Source organism: Hydra vulgaris, chromosome 12 (assembly GCF_038396675.1).
Source record: "Hydra vulgaris chromosome 12, alternate assembly HydraT2T_AEP".
Lineage (NCBI taxonomy): Eukaryota > Metazoa > Cnidaria > Hydrozoa > Anthoathecata > Hydridae > Hydra > Hydra vulgaris.
The window spans coordinates 64200854-64219790 of NC_088931.1; the positions used below are offsets into that span (position 1 = coordinate 64200854).

General features: G+C 29.1%; 4 protein-coding genes and 2 long non-coding RNA genes across 6 annotated transcripts; 3 read left to right on the forward strand and 3 right to left on the reverse strand.

The window, feature by feature from the left end:
• Positions 1 to 2305: 2305 nt before the first annotated feature.
• LOC136088918 (uncharacterized) lies at positions 2306 to 5905 on the reverse strand. The gene is made up of 3 exons (XR_010642636.1): positions 4749 to 5905; positions 4015 to 4245; positions 2306 to 3932 (listed from the first exon to the last, which is right to left on the reverse strand). It is a non-coding gene; the product is annotated as an uncharacterized LOC136088918 (long non-coding RNA).
• A 389-nt stretch (positions 5906 to 6294) lies between these two features.
• Positions 6295 to 6834, forward strand: LOC136088271 (uncharacterized). Its single transcript, XM_065811956.1, has one exon. The coding sequence runs from the start codon at positions 6295 to 6297 to the stop codon at positions 6832 to 6834; it is 540 nt and encodes a 179-aa protein (XP_065668028.1).
• A 44-nt stretch (positions 6835 to 6878) lies between these two features.
• Positions 6879 to 8708, forward strand: LOC136088272 (MATH and LRR domain-containing protein PFE0570w-like). The gene has a single exon (XM_065811957.1). It carries the CDS (start codon positions 6879 to 6881, stop codon positions 8706 to 8708), a length of 1830 nt encoding a protein of 609 aa, XP_065668029.1.
• A 2757-nt stretch (positions 8709 to 11465) lies between these two features.
• Positions 11466 to 14547, forward strand: LOC136088919 (uncharacterized). Its single transcript, XR_010642637.1, has 4 exons — positions 11466 to 11692; positions 11810 to 12273; positions 12473 to 14101; positions 14184 to 14547. It is a non-coding gene; the product is annotated as an uncharacterized LOC136088919 (long non-coding RNA).
• Positions 14548 to 15101: 554 nt separating this feature from the next.
• Positions 15102 to 15956, reverse strand: LOC136088273 (uncharacterized). The gene has a single exon (XM_065811958.1). It carries the CDS (start codon positions 15954 to 15956, stop codon positions 15102 to 15104), a length of 855 nt encoding a protein of 284 aa, XP_065668030.1.
• A 105-nt stretch (positions 15957 to 16061) lies between these two features.
• On the reverse strand, positions 16062 to 17020 carry LOC136088274 (uncharacterized). The gene is made up of 2 exons (XM_065811959.1): positions 16850 to 17020; positions 16062 to 16805 (listed from the first exon to the last, which is right to left on the reverse strand). Exons 1-2 carry the CDS (start codon positions 17018 to 17020, stop codon positions 16062 to 16064), a joined length of 915 nt encoding a protein of 304 aa, XP_065668031.1.
• Positions 17021 to 18937: the final 1917 nt, after the last annotated feature.

Below are 18937 nucleotides of genomic sequence, written 5' to 3' on the forward strand. Positions count from 1 at the left end.
TACATAAAAGGTTTAATATTGATAAAGGAAAGCAACAATAGATTTTCACGTTTTGACAATTGAGATTGCTGCAGCCAAATTAGTATTATAAAAAATACTTTTAGAAGAATTTACTGTATGTACATCAACTATATCCAGCGCATCCTAACCTCCAGCAGCTTGCAATACGGTTTTTAAAAAAAGTGATGACATATGATGGATACCCTTTGATTAGTTGGGTTTTTAAACAGGTCATTTTTTTAAAGCATGTGCTGAGTTTGATGAGAAAGCATAAAAAAAGAAAGGATGTATTTGTAGAATAAATTGAGCGTTATTAAACAATATTGCGCGATGTTGGACAACGCCCAATAGTGTTCAATATTGTTTAATTTATTCTAGTATAATAAATATCAAGGTCTGGTTTAGTAAGTAGTTAATAATAAGTTCTGGTATAAAAAAACAAAAATCTAGACTTGATTTAATGTACAGCTGGTACAGTTTTTTCCATAACTAAAAAGTTATGCAAATTAAAATGCCTTTATGAGACAACCATGCATCTAACCGTCAAGCCATCAACGTTAGCCATAGTATTATTAATTAGTTATTACGAAAACGCACTTCTATTACTTTGCACTTCTCAAAGTTGAAATTCATAAAACAGTTGTGCAACCAATTTAAAGCGTTGTCGGTGTCCGCTCGCAGTTTTTCATAATTAAAAGAAAACTGATTGACACCAATAACTCATATAATTTTGCCATCATTGGCGTATAATTTGGTATAGTAAAGAATGCAGTCTGGTAAGTTATTGATAAAGAACACAAATAGCAGAGATGCAAGTACTGATCTATGAGATCCAAATTAATTTTGATTGATTAGCTGGTCTAAAATACCAGAAGCATCAATCTTATGAAGACGTCGTTTCGTGACAATGTGTTGAATGCTTTGGCAAAGTCGGTAAAAAATTTTAACTTGGTTTCCACGGTCAACTGCTTCCGTTAAAATGTTACGGGGTTCAATCAGGTTTTTAACGCAGCATTTGTGATGTACAAATCCATGTTGAGACTTTGATATTAGGTTGTTTTATAATCCTACATATAATTTATTTCTTCGTCAACTTGTACGGTATAGGTAAGAGATACAAGCTTGTAGTTATAAGTCTTGACTTTATTTCTTTTTTTTTGAGTGTAAGCGTGACATTTGATTTGTGTTGAGACTTTAACACTTATATTAAAAAATATAAATTTTTTTAATTTAAAATCGTGATTAAATTTACTTTCAGAATAATCATAAAAGTATTTATGGGATATATTTAATATTTTCTAAATTAACCTGACAAAGTTTATCTTTAAAAATAAAATGTTTTGTTTGGATGATGCCTAGCATCGACTTCAATATTGTCAATAAAATAAAAGTTCAAATTTTTTTTTTTCTTGATCCTCACCAACAACAACAAAAAAAATTATTTAAACTATGATTCTTTGGTAATATAAATAACACAAAGTTGTTGCTATGCACATCACCAAGTAAATTTATTTTTTACTTTATCAATAAAAACGTTTTTTTTACTTTTTTGTAATTGAAATCTAATGATAATTTTTTTGTCTTCCGTCTTCTGGCACCCCTACTATCTTGGCACCTGGGGCACATATGTCCCTTCTTTTTAGTGGATATATGTATATATACATATATGTATATATATATATATATATATATATATATATATATATATATATATATATAAGACAAGAAATGTTTCTTAAAATTTAATTTTTTAATTGAGCAGTAATTATAAACAATAGGAGAATTAAGAGAATTACCAATAATAAAATTATTTATAAAAGTCTCAAACGGTTAAATTATTGTATCGTATAACATATTCAAACAAACTAAAATTGAAATACAATTTTATCACCTATTGATCTTATAAGTACAAAATTATTAACTTAAAAAAAACAACCAAGTAAAGAGTGTGAATGTAAAATGGACTGAGATAAATATGAAAGTTTTCTTTTAGCATAATTGAAGACCTTGGAATGAAAACCTCAAATGTCACAAACGATCTTTTTTTCAGGAGAGCATTTACTCTGAATTTCATGGTTCCACTAATATATACGACTATCTTTTAAATGCCAAATCATAGAACCACATTTTACGCTCTGAATAAGTATAACTAATATTATTATTTAAGTATGCATAATTAAATATTGATTAAAAAGTTAATATGACATTTGAGGTTTTTCCAAAAGATTTGGACTTTAGCTGTTTTTGCTTCAAAATACGGAGAAATTTCACTATAAAAGGAGAAATAAAAACAACAAAATTGATCATTTTTTTTTCTTTTGGTTTATAAAGTGGAAGAAAAAGATCTTATGAATATTTTTTACTTTTTTAAGTAACAAAAAAAAATAAAAATAAAAATAATTAAAAGATAAAAGCATGAAATACAAAACATTATAACTAAACTGAAATATTATATCAAAAATACTGTCTCAATTAAATATGAATTTTAATCTATATCAGTTAATCCCTTGCTATCTTCCTCACCAGCATCTACCATATCGTTGTCACAAGGCAAATTTTCATAAAAGTTGGCATTTTGAGGATTTTGTAAATATTTACATAGTTTTATGACATCCTTTTTTTTGGCTCCCTTTAATGGAATCAAACCATTATAAGATAGTTTGTAGGAAATTGTTGTAGGTATAATGTTTTTTTTTATTATTTTAAATCTTTCCCAAGATCCAAGGAAACTATTTTGTTTAGCTATAACTTCGTCAACATTATCTCTGTCTATTTTATACATTCTGATTTGTCTTAGTTTGAAGTTTTTTCCATAATTTGCCCAAAAGTAAGGCTTAAGCATGTCTTTTATATTAAAAAAGTCTTCCTGTTTTGGTTTTTTAAGAATGAAAGGTTTTGGTGTTTTCCTTACTTCAAGAACAACCTTATCCCAATCCTCAGGGATATCTGCCAAGATTGCTTTTCTAGCATTGCTAAACAGATGGAAATCTGCTTCATTTGGCAAAAAGGAGTTACCTCTTATAGGAAAAATATGAATTACACAATCAATTTTTTTAAGTACATGTACTACCATATACCAAAACCAAATCATGACAAAATTTTTATTTTGTCCAGAACACCCGTCACTCAAAATATATAATGTTTTTGTACCCTGTGGTAAATGTTTATTTAATCAGTGGAGCAACATTGACGTTACATCATTTTGCCCACGTTTCGCCACTCCTTCATAATAAAAATACATGAATACATCATTTCGAGCTAAATCATGTATCCCAAATACATAATACCACAACTGCCTAGAATACAGCTTTTGTAACCATATTTGGCAAAGGCAAATTTTGCATGAAGTCAAATTATATGACAGTAATATCAGTAGAAGAGCTCGCTAGTAGTTTTAAACGTCACTTTTTATTTGTAAACTCTTGCGCTCTTGCCAAATGAAGCTTGTGTTCTATCTCCTGTTTTAGTTTGTCTTCTTCAGGAAAATCAAAAACTTAAAGTTTTGTTTTAACTGAATCACAATATAAACATGTATTGCTGCGAGGAGATCCAAAGGATAGATTATATTTGGTTATAAAAATTCTGTAGTATGTATCATATTTTAGTTGGATTTTGTAAAATTGTAAGAAGAGTTCGTGCATTTTTTTTATGCTTAATGTCTCTGAAAGGTATCTTACATTTTTATTTTTGGTAAAATAATAATGGCTTTGACAGCCTTTGAAGGATTGAATATGAGAATGAATGAGCTGTATTATTTGATCAGGTACAGCATGTGGGCGATTTTTATGTTTTCCTCTTTTATCTTTCGGGGCTAATCCTGTACTTGTTATATGATTTTGAATACGTCTCAGTCGAGGATGAGAAATACCATGAATTGATAAAAATGCTTTCATACAAATCTCATAGCTAAGACCATCATCTAAAGATTTTATCTGAAACAAATAAGAATAATTTTTATTAAGAATGAGGATTTGTATGTATTTTATAAGACGCATCAGGAATAATAATACTGACCTTATACTTGTAAGATGCTGAATGCATGTAAATATCACCGTTGATAGGAATTACATCTTTCAAGTTTTTTTTTATCCTTAAACTTCTTCTTTTTATATTTATCACTTCAATACAACCAGAAAAATAACCATCTTGTTCATTTCTAGTTTCCATTTTGTAAAACATATCAAATACTTCCGTTCTGATATCAGTTCTGATATCACTCTTTCAAAACAGTGTAATTTCTTGCACCTAAATTAACCAAGTATACACAATTAAAAAGAAGTATACACAATTAAAATTATACCAAGCATACACAATTAAAAAGAAGTTTAATATTTTATTTTGAATAAATTTCTCAAGTAAAACTTGTTCAACAAAAGTTATTAATCAACAAACTAATGGATGAAAAACATGGGATGCGAGGAATGGTGAATGCTTATTAATAATTGTTGATTGATGGTGGTGATGATGATGATGATGATGATGATGATGATGATGATGATGATGATGATATATATCATCAATAAAATTTTTATAAAAATTTTATTTATATAAAATGCATTACCATATATATATATATATATATATATATATATATATATATATATATATATATATATATATATATATATATATATATATATATATATATATATATATATATATATATATATATATATATATATATATATATATATATGATGTATGGTATATTAGTTAATAATATTATAATTCACTGCTTTATTTTATACCTGCAATCTTTGCCAACAGTTGTAGCAGGAAGATACTTTCCTACATGATTAACATGACCAGCTCCCTTTACTTTTGCAATTTTAATTAAGTTCTGCTTGCTGTGTTTAATTTTCCTTTTCCAGGGGTTTTCAGACAATTGTATATTCGAACTTTCCATTATAAACCCTGCAAAAACTTATAAATAAACAGAAAACGACACAAGAAGCACTATTCATTAATGTCAAAATACAAGTGATTTATACCGCCGTGCATTGGTGAAAATACGGACATTTGCTGTTTTTAAACAAACCGGTTGTGACTATTGATGTTTTTAAAAAAATACCTTTTTTTTGACAGTCAATTTGAAGGACATATAATTTTAAAATAAATATTTAACAAAAGTCATTACATGGACTCATATATAGGCAACCTAAAAATAACATAAACCCAATTTCCATAAAAGTGGACATTTGAGGTTTTCATTCCAAGGTCTTCAATTGAAAAAACAGAAGTTCATAACATTCAACCAAGTTCAAATGTTTTAACTTAACAATAAATATGAAAGTAGAAGACGAGAATGTTAAAAATAAATTCCTTTGAGAAGTTAGTTCCTAAGTAAACCCTTACATTTTAAAATTTTAAAAATTAGAAAAATCAAAAAAATAAAAAGCAAAACTTTATTCACGTATTTTTAAGCAATTGTTTTTGCCGTAAGCATTTTTTAGCTTTTGCTTTTACTCAGAGCTATTGCTTGTGAACTTTTTTTTATTCATCCGGCCTCTTGTTCTTTCCTTTTCACCTCTACTAGAAGAAGTTCCAGGAAAAACATTTTTTGTGTTTTATGCAATCTTATATTACTTTTGTAAATTTTTTGAATAATTTGATCAGTTTTCACTATGCAAATCCTGCTTCAAATTGGTATCCAGAAAATCAGCTTTAAGTTATACCAAATGATCACAATCCGCCATATTGTCCACATATCCATCCTACAAATAAACTATAGGCTATTTGAAAGTACAAGTTAAATAAGACACAATATAAAATCAACGAGGAATCTGAGCTGCTCAAAAAGTGGAACAAAATTTGTGGTAAAGTTCCCAATAGCATTGTGCAAAACGTAACGAGGGGCATCAGGTTAAAGATTCGTATTCACGGAAAAAACACATATACTTTTAGTGCAATACTGTGTTTACAAGTTAAATATTGTTGAATCTAAATAATTAAAAATAAGTTGAATCGAACAATTGCGCATCGTGGTGAACAGACGTGTTTTTATTGCTTCAAAAATAAAAAATAAAAATTAAATTAAAATGGATATTAAGATGATTTCAGATTTACTAGAGAAACAAAAAAAAGATATTTTAGAAGAAACGAGGAAGCTTTTGAAAGATCACGAAAAAGTATTCGCATCTATAACTGCAGCAAATATGAAAATTCTTACTGAGCGGCTAGATATGAATGAAAAAGTCGCAAGCGAAAACTCATATAAAATTAATAACATTGCAATGGATTTAGATGAAACGAATAAAAAAAGTTATATCACTTGTATCTGATTGCAGTGATATTATGAAATCTATCCAAACTAACGATGAGATTATTTCGAATAAATTTGAAGTTGTAAAGAAAAAAACAAAAGAGTTAAGCAATAAAATAAAAGACAAAAGCGAAATACTGAAAATAAAGAATAAGCTTAGAGAAATCGAAGATCGTTCACGAAGGAACAACCTCAGAATAGAAGGCCTGAAAGAAAGCGAAAACGAAAATTGGAGTGTAAGCGAATCTAAGGTACAAAAGATGTTTGAAGATACACTTGGTTTAAAAAGTATACAAATCGAGAGGGCTCACAGGACAGGATTTAGAAACACACACAAAACTCGCCCAATAGTTGTTAAGCTACTAAACTATAAAGACAAAGTAGAAATTTTAAAACAGGCGAAAAATTTAAAAGGAAAAAATATTTACATAAACGAAGACTACTGCGCCGAAATTACAATTATAAGAAACGAGCTTCGAGAACAACTGAAAAAAGAACGAGAAGGCGGAAAATATGCGGTTATATCGTACAATAAACTAATCATTCGCGAATGGACTCCCAAAGAAAAGTAAATGTTTTTTATTTGTTATTTTATTGTTTAAATTCTTATTTTAAAATGGAAACTAATTTATTATCTAATTTTAATGCAAAAAATTACACATCCAATAATAATGGCAATAATAATGACATAAATAAACTTAAATCTTTCCTAAGAAACAAAAATATACTTTTCGAAAATAACCCTGAATTAAACATTAGTTTTTTTAAGGATGGGGATGGAGAGGAAAATATAAGCCCTTATTATTACAACTCGAACATTTCAACGCTCATTGGCAACATTGATGTTAATGCACTATCCATTCTGCATCTAAATATAAGGAGTATACAAAAAAACTTTGATAAATTTAAAGAATTTTTGTTTAGCGTTAAAAAAAAATTTCAAATTATATGTCTAACAGAAACATGGTGCAGGAATAAAGAAATCGAAAATAACTCTAACTTTCAACTTAATAATTATAAAGTTATTCATCAAATAAGAGGATCTGAAAAAATAGGAGGTGGAGTGTGCATTTTCATACATAACTCTTTAGATTTTAAACTGCGTAAAGAAATGTGCTCAATAACAAAGGATTTTGAGTTACTAACTGTTGAGGTCTTAAACGATGCCAGCAAAAACGTAATTCTGCACGTCATATATAGACCGCCTTCAGGTAATATGAAAGCATTTAGCAAACACTTTAAAGGTTTAATTACAAAAAAAGATACTTATGGCAAGCTATTTTATTGTGTAGGCGATCTCAATTTAGATTTTCTCGATTATGAAAATAATAAAAACGTCAGAAATCTTACTAATTTTATATTTCAAAATGGTTTTATTCCAACAATTGATAAACCAACTCGCATAACAAAAAATAGTGCTACACTGATCGATCAAATCATAATAAACTATTTCAAAAACATAAAAGTTAAGACTGGAATTTTTGTCACTGATATATCAGACCACTTTCCGGTTTTTATAATTTCACAAAAAAGCATCAATAAAATATCAGAAAAAAAAGAAATTAAAAAGCGAATAATTAATGATACATCCACTATGACTTTTATGAATCTGTTATCCACAACAAACTGGGAAACTATTTTAAAAACTAAAAATGCTCAGGAAGCTTATAATATTTTTCATTGCATATTTCAAGACCACTATAATGAAGCTTTCCCAATTATTAGTAAATTAATCAAAACCAAATCCCATCAGAATCCCTGGATAACGGCGGGAATAATAAAGTCATCACAAAAAAAAAAACGCTTGTACGAAAAATTTATAAAAAAAAGAACTTATAAAAATGAAACAAAATATAAAAATTACATACGTCTTTTCGAGACAGTTATAAAGTATTCGAAAAAACAGTATTATACCAACCAATTACATAACTGCAAAAATGATGCACAAAAAATGTGGCGCATAATGAAAGAGGTGATAGGAAAAAAAAACATAACCGCTAATGAACTTCCCAAAAAACTCATTATAAATGATTGTGAAATTACTAATGAAACGTTAATTTCTAATTCTTTCAATCATGAGTTTGTTAATACAGGCCCGAGTTTGGCTTCCAAAGTAAAAAACAGCAAAACTAGCTTCGAGTCATATTTGACCTCTAATAATGATCTCATGGAAAATAAAAAGTTATCTGAACAAGAACTACTTGATGCTGTATATTTATTAAAATCAAATAAAGGTAATGGAGTTGATGATGTAAGTAGCAATATAATAATTAAATCAATATTTTATTTAAAAACTCCGCTTTTGCACATTTTCAGTCTTTCTTTAGAACAAGGTACCTTTCCTGACAAACAAAAAGTGGCTAGGGTGATACCAGTTCTAAAATCTGGAGATGCAACTTGTGTCGCAAATTATATTCAATACTACCATGTTTTTCAAAAATACTAGAACATATTATGTATAAAAGATTGTACCATTTCTTAGATATTAATAACATCCTTTATAATAAACAATTCGGATTCAAAAACGGCCTTCCACTAATCAGGCAATTGCCTATCTTGTTCACGATATTCTGAAATCTTTTGATGAAAATAAATATACTTTAGGCGTGTTTATTGATCTCAGTAAGGCTTTTGATACTGTAAATCATAATATATTATTAACCAAACTAAAAAACTATGGTATTAAACACTCGAACTTTAAATGGTTTAAAAGCTACCTGTCAAATAGACAGCAATACATTTCTCATAATTGCAGTAAAACTAACAATATGAATATAACTTGTGGAGTAACTCAAGGCTCTATATTAGGACCGCTCTTATTTCTAATATATATCAACGACTTAAGTAAATCTTGTAATATATTAGACTCAATCTTGTTTGCAGATGATACTAATCTATTTTATGCTCACAATGACATAAAAATCTTATTTAAAACTGTAAACATAGAACATCAATATCTTTCTAAATGGTTTAGAGCAAACAAATTATCTCTAAATGTAATAAAAACAAAATATACTTTTTTCCATCGCTATCATGAAAGAGACAAAATTCCATTAAAACTTCCAAATCTTTGTATTAACAATTATGAAATAAAAAGAGAGGTATCATTAAAATTTCTAGGCGTACTCCTGGACGAAAATGTAACTTGGAGATGTCAGATAAAATATATTGAAGGTAAAATATCAAGGAACATCGGCATGCTATATAGGGCAAAATCATTTTTAAATTTAAGTTGTTTAAAACTCTTATATTTCTCCTTTATTCATTCCTATCTTAATTACGCTAGCATTGCATGGTGTAGTACCAATAAAAATAAATTGAAAAAACTCTTTAATATGCAAAAACATGCTATCAGAATCATATCCAATAAAAGCCGCTATACACCCTCTCGACTCTTATTTATTAACTTAAATATACTAAATATCTACCAAATAAATATTTATCATCTCCTAATTTTTATGTTCAAAATTAATAAAAGTATCATTCCAAAAATATTTAACCCGTTATTCAAAATAAAGGAAAACAAATATCTAACTAGATATTCAAATAACAGATATATACAGCCCAAAAGTTATTATGCAGCAACTGATTTTTCAATTTCAATAAGAGGACCAAAGGCATGGAATAAAATACTTTCAACTGAACTTAAAACTCTAACAATGCTTAATGAGTTTAAGACAGCTATTAATAAAGAATGATTTACCACAAAACTATTTCTGAAATTACATTATGATTTACCTATCAAGTACATGAAAAGTATATTAATTTTAGAAAAAGACTGAGTTAAATTTATTTATATCCTAATATATATTTTTATTGTTTTTGTTTTTTGCTAAGCCTAGCTATTTGCTAAGCCTAGCTAATTCTAGCTAATTTTTCACTTTTTTTTTTTTTTTTTTTTTTTTTTTATTAATAGATGTTTTATTTATTATTTTACCACTTTTGTACATTTGTTTATTATATAAATTTAACGAAGTTTCTTATTTTAAAATTAAACTTTATATTTACGGAATTTATAAAGGGGCTTGGTGATAAGACATATTAGTCTTCTTCTCGCCCCTGCTATATTTATATTTTGTTAGTAAATTACGGAATGTATATTTTTAACGGCAAAAAAAAAAAAAAAAATAAAATGCTTTCTAAAGGTTAATTGATCTAGGAATATAAATTATATGAATAGCTGAACGAGCCAACATAAGTTGAACTTTTTTTTTTTCACTTAAAACCGTTAAAATCGAGTCAAAGATCGTGTCAGTTTTGTGACTCTATGCATTAAGCGAGCAGAATAAAATATTTATTTGGCTTTAACAGTTGCTAATATTGTTTCAGCTTTCAAATTTTATAAATATTTAGAAATTTTTACAAATATTAACATTTTATATCTTGTTTTAACAATAATTTGCTTATTGATTTTAACATTACCATTTTTTTACATTATTTTACTTTTTAACTTTTTATACAAACTTTATTAGCCTCTACGGTTTTGAATTTGTTTTTGTTTTATGTCGAAAAAACATCAATAAAATACTAAACATTTTTATATGTTTTTGTATATACTTAAAACTGATTTACTCAGTAAAAATACTCGTAAACAAATAAAAATCTCCGAATCTTTCTTGTCACTTTAAAAGCTTAATTCTACTTTAAAATTATTTTTCAATTTTAAAAACACTTACTAGACAATAAGAAACTATAAAAGACACCTACTAAACCATACTATTACGACCTACTATTTAACTATACTATTAAGATCTACTATTTAACCATACTAATACAACCTACTATTAAACCTTACTTTTACGACTTACTGTTAAACCATACTGTTACGACCTACTATTTATCCATACTATTACGATCTATTATTAAACCATAGTTTTACGGGTGAAGTAATAAAAATTATTAAAGCATCTTATACATATTGAAATGTTTAGAAATAAATTTATGTAATAAATAATAAAATAATTTGTCAAATTAACTTGTATAAAGGAAAAAATTAGAAATTTCAATATATTTAGTTAACATTTTAGAAAGCTATTTCAATAAGTATTGATAAACAACTTTATTTAGAGATTTAGAGTTGAATGCATGATGCGAACTTGACATTGTAACCAATAGCGGCAGAGTATTTTTGAGGGGAAAACCCATATTCTGCCGCTATTGGTTACAATGTACAGAGGTGTACATTGTAACCATTGTAACATTGTAATTAGACTCAACTTGGTTTTTTTCAATAAAAATAGTTTTTATATTCTAAAAAGAATTTATTGAACAATTTAAAGTTACATTAATACTTTGTATGCCTGTCTTTAGCCTTTAGTAACTTGGTAACCACGCATAAGCTTGGTGGGTTGTCAACACTGCTATAAACATACAGGTGGCCAATCAGCTGTTGTGAGGAGAATTTTTACTGTAAATACGTTCATCAAAATAGTGAGTTTAATTAAATCATTATGGTTAACCATTAACATATTAATGTTTATTTGCTATAACTTCCATTTTAAAATGTATAAAAAGTCTGATTTCAAATTGTTTTGTTTTTTTCTACAGATTTTGAGGTTATGGGGAGAACCAAAGATCTTCCACCTTGAAAAGTTGCTGTTACTAAAACATTGCTTGAAGAAAAAACGTATTCACAACGAGAAATAGCTTCAAGACTACAAATTTTACAGAAATCTGTAAGCCGTATCAGCCAGGCTATTAAAAATGGGCAAGATTACAATTCTGCAAGACAAGGAAATTATGGACGCAAGTCCAAAGTGAGCCCAAAAACCCAATGCAAACTTATCCATATGGCTAAAGTGAATAAAAGAGCCACTAGTGAAGACTTAAAAAAGTCCTTGGAGAAGTATGGTGTTGATATTTGCAGTTCTACGATTAGGGGAAGGCTTATTAATGCAGGTCTTCCAGCACGTCGGCCAAGAAAGAAAGCCAAAATAACAAGGGCAATGGCTAAAAAAAGGGTTAACTAGGCCCATGAGGTTAAACCCCGCCTATGAAGTGATTGGAGTAAGGTGAGTAACTTAAACATTTCAATAGTTTTTCTTACACATGCTTCTTTAAACAAAAATTTCTACCCTAACACCAACCAACCCATGTTCCTTTTTCTTTCACACTTAACTGTCAATTTTCAAGATCTTTTCATTACTCATCTGCCAATTCCGGTCAATACTCAGCTTTGTTATTGCAGTCTGTTATATTATCTGATTACAGGTCTGCTTCTCTGATGAATCCATGTTTTCAATATGTGATGAAAGCAGTCAATATGTGAGGAGATCTTCAAACGAAGAGTTTTCTGAGACTTGTGTTGCTCAGACTGTGAAGCATCCTACCACAGTTATGATATTGAGTATCATTTCAGCCAATGGTACAGGGCGTTTATATATTGTTGAAGGCACAATGAATCAGCACGAGTATAAGAAGGTTTTGTAAACAAGACTGCTGCCCCAATTGAGAGACTGGTTTCCTGATGGAGACTGTGTTTTCATGCATGATGGTGCGCCATGCCATAAAGCCAAGTCAGTGACAAAGTTTTTGACAGAAAACCATGTACAAAAATTGCCATGGCCAGGAAACAGCCCAGATATGAACCCCATAGAGAATTTATGGGCGGTTATTAAGAAAAGACTAAAGAAAGCCACAAAAGTTCAATTGATTGAACAACTTATCAAAATATGGCACCATGATGAGGAAATAAAAAATAAATGTCCAGTTCTTGTAGAAAGTATGCCAAAGCGTATAGAAATGTTACTTAAGGCTAAAGGCATGCATACAAAGTATTAATGTAGCTTTGAATTGTTCAATAAATTCTTTTTAGAATATAAAACTATTTTTATTGAAAAAAACCTAGTTGAGTCTAATAATTTTTACACCTCTGTAAAGTTCGAAAAAAGTCGAACTTGACTCAAGTTCGCTTCTTGAATTCCACCTTAAACCTTAAACGTTAAACATTTTCTGTGGCAATTGTATTATAGATTCGTGAAAAATATTGTCATTCCGAGTAAAAACAGAAAAATCTTACAAAATCATGTATCTTACATAAAATCAGAAATCATAATTCTCAAAAAAAGAGGTCAAAAAATCCTACATAAGGTGATAAATCATGCAAAGTGGAAATACTGATTTTAGACTTTTAAAAATATATTAGACAGTCGAATAATTTTTAAACTCGTAATAATCCGGTCAAAATAGACAAAAAAATAACAGTGGTAGATTTGCAATAAATCGCATAGAGCTGAAAATTTGTACATACCTTGAGCACATTATTACAAATAAAGTATTAAAAGTTCCATATCTGCAAAAAATGTTATTCAAGGTTTTAGGTATAAAAAAAGTTGTTTTTTTTTTTAAAAAAAAGGAAATGTTTTATCATAAAAATAGATCAAACGAAAGCGAACAGTATTTAAACGCATTTTTGAATAAACTGTTTCATCGGCTTTTCTTTGAACTTGTATAAGAACAATAAAAAATGCTTTTTTCAAATAACTTTTTCAACTGATTTTTCTCGTCTCACTTCCCAAAATTCTTGGAACAAAGTTACAAATGATAAAATACTTTTAGCATTGAACGTTCCATTGCAGTTTAGAGTATCTGTAATGTAAAAAGTATTTCTCACTTTCTATTACAGAGACACTAAAGGAGGTAAGAGACGCAAAAGGGAGAAACTTGGCAAGTATATCTTAATGTTGTAAATTTTTTTAATGATTTTTTGCTAAATGAACACTATTTTTAATAATTTTTATTGAACTTATTTCATATTAAAAATTTAAAAATTAAATTTACCAGCTTCATCCATGTCATCACTGCTATCTGGCACCCAGAGTGAAAACCAAGACCTCCTTGGTAAGTTTTTTACTGTGTTTTAGTTTTTGTTTTTCATTTTAATTTTTCGAACACTTATTTAATTTTTTTTTTTTGAATATAGGCTTGTCTAGGAGTGATTTCTTAGTTTGGCGCCGAAGCCACCCTGGACCTAAATCAAAAAGGGCCTTCCGCATATGGGACTATAAAGGAGGTAAAGACCTGCCTGATTTTAAATACAGACCTCCTGGTGGCAGAAGGGATGGCAGAGAATTCAGGAATGTAGTTATTAACAACTGTAAATATACTTATTAATAAGTTTATATAGGTTCACTTAGCTGAATCTATATACACTTATTAATAGGTGTATGTATAGTGTGTATGTATATATTTATTAAGTTGATACTTGTATATAATCCTTTTGTATATTAATTTTTGTATATAGTTGAGTTTGATTTTTTTAAGAAAAATTTGTGTTTTTATATAAATACTATTTATTATTACAAAAAATAATATTTAAGTTTTAACCCACCCTACCCAAGGTGTGAGAGGTGTAGAGTTTCCGAATAATACCCTCTTGCACCCTTCTCTAGCGTGTTTTTCCCAACTGCATAACATAGTTTTCACAACTGTTTTTTATAATTCAAGAATTCAAGAAATCAATTTCTGTCCTATTTACAAAATCTACTGATTGTTATACAACACTGCACTCACTCTCATGAATTGCCAATTATCAGTATTTATTAACTTCTATTAACAAAACATAGCTTCCTTTACATATATACAAAGTATTCAATTCAAAAAACGTCAAAAAGTTTTACCCATTCATAGTGAATTTGTATTAGTCCAAAAAAATATTACAATTTACAAATTAAATAAACTTTACAAACCATTCTGGCAGCATATATATCAGTTTAAAATTTAACGGAAATGAGTTAGTACAAAGGAATATGGAAAATATTATTTTATTACAAAACTTATACGCACAATATTTTATCATCAGCCTATCATTTTTTGTTTACTGTTTGATTTTAATATGACGTTACTTCAACTGAACCCATCGTTTAACAAGATGTTCGGGGTTAACTCCTTTACAAAGTTCTTTTTCGCACTTCAGTAGCATGAGACTATCCAATCTCTCGTTACTCATTGTTGTTCTCAGATGGGATTTTACAATCTTGAGTTGACTGAAAGAACGCTCATTTGATGCTACACCATAAGCAGCTGTGATTACAAAAATGCATAGTTTATGGGCTTGTTTCAGTATATCCTTTAACTTCACAATATGGTACAAAATGTCTTGCAGCGTCTTGGGTGGTGTTCTTGATGAGTTAAAATCTCTATCACCTACTTCTAAACAGATATCTATTAAAATTTCCATCTGGCCTTTCAGCACATGAACGTCTGGAATTTGATCCTTGTATCCAGGAGGAAAAAGTTTGCTTTCTTTTGTTAAGTTTTCAATACTCAAATTATCCTTATTTAACGGAAAACTAAAAACTTTGGTGATAGGGGCAAATATTTCCTTTAATGCTGCCGAGTTTTCGGTTAAACCTATGGCTAGAGAGTCAATGACCTCTTTGAATTCTTTCCGGTAAAAAGCTTTCATCTCCATTGCTATTAATCTATGGTGTCGTTCGTAATCGTTTTCTGCATCAATGTGTAATTTCCTAAAAAATATTACTGCACTTTCAATCAAATTGTTCATAGCATCTGTATCGTTACTGATATTTTGTATGTTCTTGGCAGCACTTTCAATTACATTAATACCGTCAATGACATTGAAGTTTGGACTTTCTAAGATTTCAGTTAATATTTTTATCTTCTCAATGATATTCTTCATGAAGAAAAGAGTAATAATGAAATCAAAAGTTGTTACTTTTTTCAAAAGTCCCATTGCCTTAGTTCTCGTATTAGTATCAAAAATCTTATTATTTGAGATGCTCTGAAGAAGATCAATAACTTTCTCCAAATACTAATTTAAAGCCTTAACAGATTTTGCTCATGCGGTCCATCTTGTTCTAGACAGGTTTACAAGCTGTATTGCAATGTCAATGTCTTCAAGTTTTTCTTTTAAATGACTAAACCTTTTTGTGCTTGATGTGAAGAAAACATGCAACTGTTCGAGGACATTAAACAATTCTCGTATGAAAGCATTAACATTGCAGGCATGTTCAAGAGCAGTGTTTGTTCTGTGGTCTTGACAAGGTATGTAAGGTACATTATGGCCAACTTCTTCTGTTATATACTTTTGTACTCCTTTAAATTGTCTAGACATTGAACTAGCGTAATCATAAGACTGAAAAACCATCTTTGATGTGTCAATGCCTTCTTTATGTAAAGAAGATAAAATTAGCTCAGCCATCCCTTTTCCAGTCTTATCAGTGCATTCAACGGATTTCAAAAGCCTTTCCCGAATCTCACCATTTTCACTGGCTGTTCTCACAACTATACTCATTATGTCCTTCTCTGACATATCGGGAGTAGAGTCGGCCATCACGAAAAAAAAATTGGAGCTGTTAATTTCATCAATGATCTTACTCTTTAACTCAGTTACAATTAAACTAATCATTTCATTTTGAGACGATGGACTCGTGTATGTAACTCTATATGGACGAAGGGCTCTATCTTCAATCCAGGCTTTTAGTGTGGGATTGTGGCGAGAGATAAGATTAACAACTGCAACAAAGTTACTTTGATTAGCACTGTCCGATTCTCTAAACGCTAGCCCTTGGCTTCCCAAAGTCTTGCATGTATCGATAAGAATTTCGACAGTTTTTTATTCTGCACCTTTATTTTTTGCTCTTCTATTAGAGCAATTCTATTGGATTTATCTATAAGGTGATCTATATGCTCTTTTTTCCTAAGAAAGTGACAGTATTCACTTAATGCAACTTTATGTGCTTGAGAGGTAAAGTGCGCCTGAAGCTTTCCAAGTTTGTCTTTCCCATAGCTTTTCATCTTAGACCAAGATTTATCCAAGCTTTATCCCCAACATTTATCCAAGCATCTTCAGTTTTTCCCATTCTTTCCAACACCCTTGGGAAAAAGGCGGCAGACAAAACAAAATGTGGCATCCTTCTGGGTGATTATCCGTAATTGTATGTGGACGTAAACCTGGGTCATGGCTTATCATACTGATGAATCTGATTTGTCAATTATAATATTTTGAGCTTTGGTATCGAGTTTTTTTATAAAAGCGTTTCCCATTTTCAAAACATTTTTTGACATTTCCACCACAGAACTTGTTGCATTCACAATTTCAATTGCAGCGAATTTTTCATTTACTAATTCTTCTTTACAATATTTTTTATAAATGTCATTTTAATCTTTAAAATTATCTATTAAAACACCCAAATTCCCCATGAGCACGGTCCAATTTGTTGTTTCACTGCTTACTTCAGTAGTATCCAAGTTAATAATATTCGTGTCATCCTTTTTATCTCGGTCATGAAACTGGGTTAAATGATCTGATTTAGAATTTAATTTTGTAAATTTCTCTGCTTGTTCCTGGACTACAGCATAACCCGGGTTTTCCCCTTTTGCATCATTATCTTGAACTTTTGAACCTGCGTCCTCTTCAAATTTTTTATTAAAAGATGTTGTTTCTTCTTTTATGGATATAACACATGTTGAAGTCGATGTTTCAATTATTATCAAGTCTAACTTTGTATGTTCACTACTTTGTATTTCATCATCCACTTCGACATCAATATCAGCATTCTGAGGTTCCATTTTTCGTTTTTTTGAAGCTAAGGAGGCTACAAAAGGATTCTCTGGGGCTCCCACTGTTTGTATACGAACCTTTCTACCACCATGAACGGATCTTTCATGACTGGTTTTATAGTCGTTATTAAATACTACTTTGCATACGCAGCATTGTAATTTATATCTTTTGCTATTCATATTTAGTGCTGGAAAACAAACGCAAATAATTTACCGTAATTTTTAAATGATTCAATGTTTATAAAAGTTATCACTCTTAATAAATGTGATAAGATATAAGAGTCTTAAAATAACAGAATAAGACTAATAATTCTATTACATATTCTAATTAGACCTATTACTCCTACAAACCTAATTCTGATCCTACTTTAGTATACTGATAATTGGAAGTAATAACAGGCGCAAAACGTTCATATCAGAGTTTAGCATTTATTTTATTATACTTTCTGATAAAAAGCTTTATATAAAGTTATTATATTAAAAAATGAATCATATTATTTTAAATGCTATCATATACTTTTATACAAAGACAGAAATGTAAAAATCAATTCATGGAAATAAATATTCACGTTTCAAAGTAGAAAGTATGAAAAAAATGAATAACTGCTTCTAGTCAAACATAAAATTGGAGCTGCTATTTTTATTGCATAAAATTGAAGCTGCCATTTTTATTGTTGATAACAAAAAAAAGTTGCGTGAAAAAAAACAACAACGTGGAAATCAAAAGGGCGTTCCGTTATGACTTCACAATTTATTTCGTCTTGTGGAAAACAGCCTTAAGCCGTTTAATAAACGTAAAGTTTATTTGTCCAATTAAAAAAAAAATTAGATCTTTGATGGATTTTCGCAAACATTTTAATTTTATTTAACTGGAAAATATTTTTTGATTTTATCACCGATTTCCCAACTGTCCCAACTCGTGGCAAGGAAATTCCCAACTTTTCTCTTTTCTAGATTCTTTTCTGGGAGACTCCCCCCTCTATACCCTCCAAGACGACGCCCCTGATATAAATATATATATATATATATATATATATATATATATATATATATATATATATATATATATATATATATATATATTTATTATATATAATTATGAGCTTAATTTACACATAATGAAAATTATAAGCTTAAACTTACCTTTTAGAA